Source organism: Glycine max, chromosome 16 (assembly GCF_000004515.6).
Source record: "Glycine max cultivar Williams 82 chromosome 16, Glycine_max_v4.0, whole genome shotgun sequence".
NCBI lineage: Eukaryota > Viridiplantae > Streptophyta > Magnoliopsida > Fabales > Fabaceae > Glycine > Glycine max.
Genome location: NC_038252.2, coordinates 5,324,624 through 5,334,222, shown reverse-complemented (window position 1 = coordinate 5,334,222; position 9,599 = coordinate 5,324,624). Strand labels below are relative to the sequence as shown.

The window sequence follows — 9,599 nt, the reverse complement described above, 5'->3', positions numbered from 1 at the left end:
GTTATCATCCTTTTGATCCTATTATGATGATAAACTTCTTTTTATATTGAGAATCAATGAATCTTTGCATGGAATCATGAAGAGAAATTGGTATTGCATGATAAGTATTTTTTAATTTTTAAATCTTTCACTCATGTGAAATATTTCCTTAATTTGTGATTAAATTTTGTATATATTAAGTGTGTTACTGAATTGTGTTCATATAATGGGTTTTTACATGTAAGTTTGTAATTTTTGATAGTTTTTCAAGGGTTGTTGTATATGAGATTGCATGTGCATGTAGGTTTGGTTGTCAAAATATAGTGCAAATATCCAAATAAGATTACTGTGGATAACTTGAATATAAATTTCTTTGAAATCAAACCATTAGTTTGTATCTTTTCGATCTCTAACCCTTATCTTGTAATTTCTTCTTGCTTAAGTTTCTTAATTTTGGTTTTTTTTTATATTTGTTTGGTATCATTGCGTAAATCTTTAATTGTGTTTAAGAAATCAAAAGGTATTTGTAATACACATAAATCCCTTGATTCAACTGAATTAAATTAAGGAAGCTAATTGCGAAAATTTTTCATTTGGGTCTAAAATCGATTTGAAACCAATTCACTTCCTCTTAATTTATGTTTTCATGTGTTATTATTTCTAACAATTGATATCAAAGTCCTATACTTTATTGCTTTGATATCAAATATAAACATGAAGAAGTCATGAAACTTGTGTAACTCTTTTGATGACCTAGATGATGAGTCGACTATCTAAAATCAAGCTAATTTATAGAAGCTTTTATGTATAACTTCTTTAAGATGATTAATTTTTAACTTATGTATAAACTAATTTTAACTTAAAAAAATAATCTTTTTCTTCTTCTTATTTTTATTTTGTAAAAATATTTCGGGATAAACTTATCTACACAGATTCAATCTCTCAAGATTTCAGTTTGATGCTTGATTGTCTTGGTTAATTTGATGGTTGATGTGATAATAGTGTCACAGTTTAGAGTCTTATAGACAAGATTTTTAAAAAATATTCACGATCGTGAATTCTAATCTCGTTGACCACATATGTTAAAAAAATCTCGCAATATCAAAGGCATTTTATCATTTTAAGGAACTGAGAGACTGGATTTTCCTCATACAATACAACCCCAACAAATCTATCAAAAAGCAATAACTTATTTGAGTACGTGAACGTATTTAAATACGATATTTAACACATAGAAATGGCATCATTCACCATGTCATGACTCACTCAAATTACAGGTAGTTTATGCTATCCGCACATTGTTTCTAATTAATATATTATAACGAATGTAACATGACTAGTTCATCAATCATCAAGCACAAGTTTTATACATACATATGTTAGTTATGGTCTTATGGATAAACGTTTACTTTAATAAGTTACCGGTGTCAAGTATGTGATGTAATATTTAAGAAAACTGATTAAAATAAGTTGTCTATGAAACCACTAGTTAGATATTAAACATTTCATTTTAAAATTAAGCTCCTATATATTTATCAAGTGTATGATAAAAGACGGTCTTCATCATATAATTTATCATATAAAATAAATATCCGGGTCTTATTCCTTGACTCAGAGACGCTGTATTCTCTAATATGAGTGTTTGCAGAATAGTGGGAACCGACAGTTCTTATCTGATAAGGATCCACTTTCATTTTTAAAGCAAAATCATCATATACTGAATATATACTAATATTAAATATAAATGTGGCGGTAAACAATATGCTTCAAAAAGTTTTTCACTTTAACTTGAATATGTCATATTCCCAAATATAGTCACTCCTACTATTTTTAATCAAGTTACAAGGCAGCAGGAAAGTTTACTTTTTCCTTAATTTGGCATCGGTTAATTAAATTTATTATCCGACCCACTTTCTTGAGTGTTAATGGTTTATATATGAGAGAAACCAGAAGCCTAGCTACTTTTATTTCTAGATGATGTTACACAAACCAAATAGTAGTATCTAATTAAGATTTCAAAGCGGGAATTGAATATCAAATTTGTAGTGTCCCCCACACATCAAATCAAATAAAATTTATACTACATACAATTGAGTTTAAGTTATAAGAGAAATTGAAGACATGATTAAATGTATTAGTATTGTGTGCATTACACATATCCTTCAAGTCGAGAAGTCAAATATTCATTTGCATAATCATAAGCTATTCTAAGATTGTTAATAGAACAAATCCTAGAGCACAATTGAATGTCATGATCAAAAAGAAAATTTAGTCTCATTATTTATTAACATTAGTCACTTCCTATTATAAACTTAGTGATTAATCCATATTATTTTTCATACTGATTAAGTGTCTAAATCCGTGAACAATTAATCACATTATTAATGAATTTAAGTATCATCAAATGAATGATAATATTAATCTATTTTTGAAAAAAAATATTACAATTAATTATAGCTCACATAAATTCATAAGAAAATTCTAACACTCCCTAATGATCACGTGTTTAAGAAATTCAGTTATCTATCAATCATGACATACTGTGTTAATTTCATTTCAGATTATGATTTTATTAATTAATTTGTTGTATGTATCAGTTTAAGAAAAATCGGGACAAATTTAAAAATGAGTTATCCATCTAAGAATTTTATATATAATGATACTAAATCTAATTTAATTTTATAAAATTAACTTGTAACGTTATTTCTTATTTATATAGTATTTTATTCATATTATTAGTCAATGTAAGATTTCTACTATATAAGAACTAAACATAGCGGTATGATAATGACTCGATAGCATAGGAAAAAGAACTTATTTTTGTAAAATAAGGTGGGAAACACATTTCATAATATACTAGTTATTCAAATAGGGTGAAAAACTTGTTAGTACAAACATCCTTTCTTCAAGTCTTAAGATAGTATATTAAGTATATTAATATATAAAACGTATCAGTATGGAATCAACGTCAATCACTCTGAGTTCTCCTTTAGATATTGTAGGCGGCAAACTTCGCGATTCCATGGCGAAAGTTGAAGCCCAACACGACTATGTATAGGACGACGATTCCAATATCTTCTGAATATTAGTTTCCCAAACTTAATTTCCAGAAAGAAGGCCTTTTGAAAAACAATATTATAAAAATATATTATTAAAAAAGGAGAAAGTAAGTAGCAATCACCTTTCGTCTTTCTTTAGATTGTTTAACACGTTATTGCTTGGTCTAAACTTATTTTTATTTGGGCTTATTCTAGACCTAATCTTACTTGATGGGCTATCTCCTTACATGCTAAGTCCACATATATATTTTTTTAACTAGCCCACATACATTCTTGAGATGCCGAACCATAGGACATTACTTCCTGCACCTCTATTTTGCTTTCTACATCCCACAATAATAACTAAATGACAAAACTACCCTTCTTTAGATGATGGTCGACACCCCTTTCCCTCCCCTGCGCAACACCTCCAGCTCCCCATCAACCAACATGGGACCTCTACCAAGCCCAAGACCACCACCACCCTCCTTCATTGCCTTCCCCTCATCGATCCAAAACACCCATATAGAGTGGAATGCGACCACCACACAACGACAACATTGTAATCACGCACACGACAGAGGTGAAGGACTGCACAAAGTTAGTGGTGATTTGATGAAGACGCTTGCAGGAAATGGTTTTTCATGCGGTGGGTGATACGGTGGCTTGGATTGGGTGGTGGTGAAGTGCGTTTAAGCTTATTGACAATGAGATTTGACTTAGGGTTTGATAGGGACTCATCAGTTCAGTGAGAGATGTGGCCTTACATGGGACAGGGTTGTCGGCATTGTTGCTTTTGATATTTGGGTTTGGAAGATTAGAGTGTATGGATTGGAAAGTTTGTGTTATAATTTATGTATTCGGGTATATACATGGCTGACATGTTTAAATATTTTGTTAAGGGTTGGGGTACCACCTCTTGTACCCCTTAGTATATAAAATTGAATATTAGATTTATCATTTTTTTTATTCTAATCATGATTATCACTTACTTCATGACATGAACCTCTTCCTTGTATGTGTTGGAGTGACCATTGTAGCATCGAAAGAGTAGAATTGATCCGGTGGGATGGTTAATTTAGTTGATCAGGATTGAGAAAGCAAATTGGTGATGGAAGAAGGGTCTTCGTTTTGAAAGCTTTTTTGGGTTGGAAATGCTAAGCTTTGCAGAAAATTTAATATAGATTCTATTATATTTCTGAAGATCATAATGCTTTAATTTGTTGATAACTTTAGACCTTTGGTAGTGATCATTGGTTGGAAGAAGTGGCAAAACTGAAGAGTATAATACTCAGAATTTTGCAAACTGAAATTTGGTAAGGATGATGATGGGAGATGGAGCTAAGGCCTATATAAAATATAACTACATATAATTTTCTTCTACATTATTTGTATTTGATTAAATAGCCAAATCAGATTGTTGGAGATGCATTGTTCATGGAGATTTGGAATTCAATTCCTTCAACAAACGTTGTGGTTTTTATTTGGGAGCATAGTTATAAAACTCTTACGATTCACAATTCGAATTTAATGATTCAATATAATTTGGTTACTTACCAATTTATATCATAAGATGAATAATCTTAAATAATTTTATATTTTACAATACGTGATTGAATCTGTACAATTATTATCATCGATACGAATAACATGATTTGTTATTTTTCTATTTTTTAATTTTTCAGTCACCAATTCTCGTGGAACTTATTTTTGAAAAGTCATATTTAAGTTTAAATGAAAAGACACTTTTTAACTTATGTTATTCGATCATTCCACGATTTTATTTGTTACTCATCCATTCAATGGATGTATTCTGTTTGACTATTTAATTGTTTCGTTTTCATTATTATGAAATAAAGGCTTTACAAACTCAAATATAACTAACAATTTTATTTTATAAGACTTCTAGTCATGTTATCTTTTATCTATTTCTAATTAAAAAAATTTACATTGAATACTATGGTATATTTGAAGTAATTTTACGTTCTCTCAATCTTATAATTGGAAGAAAATTATGATTCATATAATTCAAAAATTTGCTCAACGATTGGGGATTCAAATCTTTATTTGATAACCTTGCTTGCATTGGGAGCCATTCTTTGATAGAGAGTGTCAACTAAACAAAATCTATGAAGGAGAAACATGCATGCTCACTTCTCATGGCCAATCAATCTCTGGGATTTATGTTCGAAGCTGACGAATAGCCCACTATATATTCATTTATTTTTACTTAGCTTGTAACTTCAATGTTTAGGTTTGGGTTGGAGTGTATGCTTGCTGGGAATTCAAACAATGGTGACTTTAGATAACAAGGTTTTTTTTTTTTTTCAAACATAGAGTTTGGTAGAAAGGGAAAAAGATAAAAAAGATTTGGATGTTAATATGGTCTTTTGTTATTTGGTCCATTTGATTGTATGTTTCGTACCTTGGACCTCGTCAAGGTAATGTCTTGGTCTTGATTTTGATTTTAATTAATTCGTGTTTAGCCCCATTACATTTTGCACGAAACAACTTTGTTAGCTACGGTCCATTTAATTAATTCGGTGTAAACTGTGCTTATATATGCTTCTAGATGAGAGTACTTCTAATATTAGTGAAATAAGATTTATAATTTCATGGCATGTTAAATAGGAAAAAAAAAATGATGTCTTCCTTGTAAACTAATAATAGGCTATTGCTCTTAGCCAACTATCAAAGAGCTTGGTCTTGGGTTTGTGTTGCTCTTCTTCAATTTCTTCTTCACAAGATTTCAAAGATCTTTCAAACTCATCAATGGTCACGATCATGGTCGATCTCCAAGTTGAGTCTTTAAAATCTTTTGCTATAGAGAAACATGTAGGACTATTAAACAAGAAGATAAATTTTTTAATCTAGCAAACAAATATTATTTTCTCGACGCCATGCACATCATCAAAATTTTAACATTACTTTAGTTCATTAATAATCAACAACGCTCTTGTGAAATAGTCGATGTTAGATTTACATTCTTTCAGGTGTAAGAATTCAAATTCACCACTCATGATGTGTAGATGAACCGTGTGTTTGGACTTTGGATTCACCTATTAATTAGGGTGTATCTGACTCGGATTTTTTTTTGTTTAAAAGTTACTTTTAAATTAAATTTAAAAATTAGAGCTTAAAAAATAAATATAAATTATTTGTCAAATTTCAGTTTTTTATCTTAAAGTTTTTTTAAAGCTGAAAGTTGTTTGATAAATTTTTAAAAAATAATATTAGTAAAATGAATATATTTATATTAAAAATAAAAAATATGATGAAAAATTAATTGAATTTACATAAACTTATTTAATGATAATAAAAATATTAAAGTACAAGTATGTAAAGTTTTTAATTTTATTACATTCCAAAAATTTCTTTAATTAATATTCTTTAATAGAAAAATAATAAAAATTTATTATAATGATTTTTTTATACCGTATTTTGATCATTGTTTTAGGTTTTGTTTGATTAAAAAAATAGAAAAAAAAGGGACAAGATTCTCGTGGGAATAAAATCAATCAATCATGAGTCAGGTGTCTTGGCAAAGGAAGCACAGCACAAGAAAAATGATAAGCAAATTGAGAGTTTTGTTAGAAAATATGAGGAAAACAACCAACTGCATGAATTGAAGGTGAGTCGCGGCATAAGAAGCTCCGCATAAGCCAGCAATAAGTTGCTCTATGGAGCTTTTTATAAAAGCTATTCTTTATCAAGTTTATACTATACGATAAGCTACTTAAAATTTAGGAACTTTTGGATAAATATTGTTTGACCCAACTTCTCCTTTTATGGAGAAAAAAAAAACTGGAAATAAGCTGGGCTAAACACACCCTAAGTGCACATACTTTCCAATTTTTGAGTCAAATTAATATAAAAACGTAAAAGCTATGTATATACACGTTTCAGATTGGAAGTGGATCTATTATTCAAAACGTTAAACTAGACACACACGAACATTCTTAAGCTTGCAAAGTCCTTTCAAAACATTTTGCAGAGATGCAAATTTTCTTTGCTTTTGTTGCTCAAGCAACATTCTCAAACATGGCATCTCATTCGAGGCCAACATTCAGATGGGCAACATTCCCAACTTTGTCGTTACAAATACGTAACATATTATAAAAAAATGGCATTTATGAGATTGACAGGAGTAATTAGATACGCGATTATTATATCAATTGTTAAATAGTATGTGTATTATTGTTATTTCACTTATATGTGAGGATAGTTTTGTTTTATTATTTGTTGTTTTTATATTTTTACTTTATTTCTTTTGTAACTCAAACTTTGCATAAAGCTGAATCTCTTCATCTCCCTTTATACTCTTTCTTTTTCTTCTTCCTTTGCGATCACATGCATGTTCTATTGTATTTGCATTCTTTACATCAATAACTCGAACGATTCATAAACAATTAACTTCTAGAAAGAATATGCTAGTAACTTTTAAAGTCATGATAATATTTTTTTTCACTGTATATGAACAAAAACGCAATGAGTATTCGCATAGACGTAACACACAGTAGTAAACATAATAGAAGTTAATTATCATTCTTAAAATTACAATATTACGAATATAATTTCAATTTCTGACAGAAAATCTGAATCCAGCTGGGTTTATTAGATAGTGTTGGTAAATCTTCGCATACATAAACTATATAATTGAGAAAGAAATAAAGGTTCATAAAATAACAAGGGAATCATGAGACCAATAATTTTGGTATATATAGCATGACTTAAAACGTTATTATCATATTCTAAAATTGCAAACTATTTTTCAAAAGTTCGATTATACATACATATATATACATATATATATTGTAAAACTAACTCTCTTTTTTGTACATTTGGTTTGCTATGCAACTGCTAGAATTTGGTCAATAATATACGTGAAATATGCATTGAAAATAGTACGTACTATGGCTTCTAGGCTACCGTACTATGGCTTTTTTCCTGAAAATAGTACTGTCGATAATTTTGAAAATTATGAATAAAGGCAAACGTGTGCCCAATATACATTGAATTTAACAGAAATTCTTTCACTGTCATTGATCAGATCCTGCACCGTCAGGACTTGTTTTATTTAGTAAAAAAATAAGTTAGCTTCTTAGATTTTAAATTTGATCTCAACCTCCTCAATGCACATAGTCAGAGTTAAATTTTCTACAAGCTTGTATTCCAATTACATAATAATTAATAACCACCACAATAAAAGGAATAATAAGTTAAAGGATATTCACCTGTATATATTCTCAGCAGTACTGAACTTGACAGCTGAATTTACATAACCTAATAATAATCCAATTTTTTTTTAAAAAAAACAAATGGAAAGAAAGAAAGAAGATTGTCTAAGAAGAGTTTATGCAATAAACTAGATCTTAATTACTTCTATTGACACAGTTTTATTTTTGTATCAAAGGGGGGAACAAAAGTACTACAAGTAGTTCCCAATTGAGGTACACTGTTTGTGGAGAAGAAGGTTTAAAAGGGAGTGTATATTTTCATCTGACTCAAAATGTGCTCAAAGTTATCTGTTGTCTTTTCAATTGGGTGTGTGTGCACTCCCTCATAAGTGGTCACCACTACCCCTTCGTCTTTGGTTAGCCGTTGCACTTGCTTCTTCACATTGCACCCTTGATGCGTGCACCTGTAGTAGCTCCTGTAAATCATCACATTTGTTTAATCAGTTCATGTATTTCACTACATATTAATTAATATAACTACCTAGATGAAGAAGAATGAGAATTTTTGTTGGTAATTAATTCGCTGGATTAATTGAATAACTAATATCATAAGCATAATTCCAGTTCAAAACTTGTTTTTGACATTGAACAACCAACAAGGTCGTGTGAATTACAGACTATAGCCTTGAAATACATAATGGAATCATTCAGTTTCAGTTTTGAATGCAAGAGATTGAGGCAATTAATGAAAAAACACAAATTATCCTAATGTTGGGGGAAAATCAGATATGCTGCTATGACAAGATCATCGTCTAGATATTCTGCATATGCAGACGAAAGTTTATAGATTTGTTGATGATTTCATCCACCATGTAGTTTATTCGACTTTGGACTGGATTTATAAATAAAAAACAATAGTTTCCAGAAAATTTAAAGGAACTTAGCATTTGCATATATCCAGTTATCTCTTATGAACCCCTTTAATTAATTAGAAGAATTATATGAATTATTATGGCATTATTTTCTTTAATATTGCTACTTTTATCTTTCTTCATCACATCACTCATCTTATTTTATCCTTTTATTCTTCTATCTCTCTTTGTTATACAGAAAACTATACAAGCATAATGTATAAGTACAATTTCTCTTTCAATTATCGAGTTATTATATATATATATATATATATATATATATATATATATATATATATATATATATATATATATATATATATATATATATTTGGTTCTTCTTCTATTCATTTTCTTTTGATTTGACCGAAGAAAAGACAGGTAGAGAAAATGATATATAGGAATGAAGAAGAAAACCGCGGCAACAAAGAGCACAAAAAGAAGATCAAATAATAAATAACTTTCATTTCCCCTTTAGAAAATATTGATCCAAA

At 29.3% G+C, this 9,599-nt stretch overlaps 1 protein-coding gene across 1 annotated transcript in view; it reads right to left on the bottom strand.

Moving 5' to 3' along the window:
• Positions 1 to 8,232: 8,232 nt before the first annotated feature.
• Positions 8,233 to 9,599, bottom strand: part of LOC100788382 (probable WRKY transcription factor 75) — a 3,010-nt gene continuing 1,643 nt past the window's right edge. Inside the window, exon 2 of the mRNA XM_003549075.4 lies at positions 8,233 to 8,670. Within this exon, the coding sequence (XP_003549123.1) occupies positions 8,493 to 8,670 (178 nt within the window). The 3' untranslated portion in view covers positions 8,233 to 8,492. The remainder of the gene's footprint in view (positions 8,671 to 9,599) is intronic.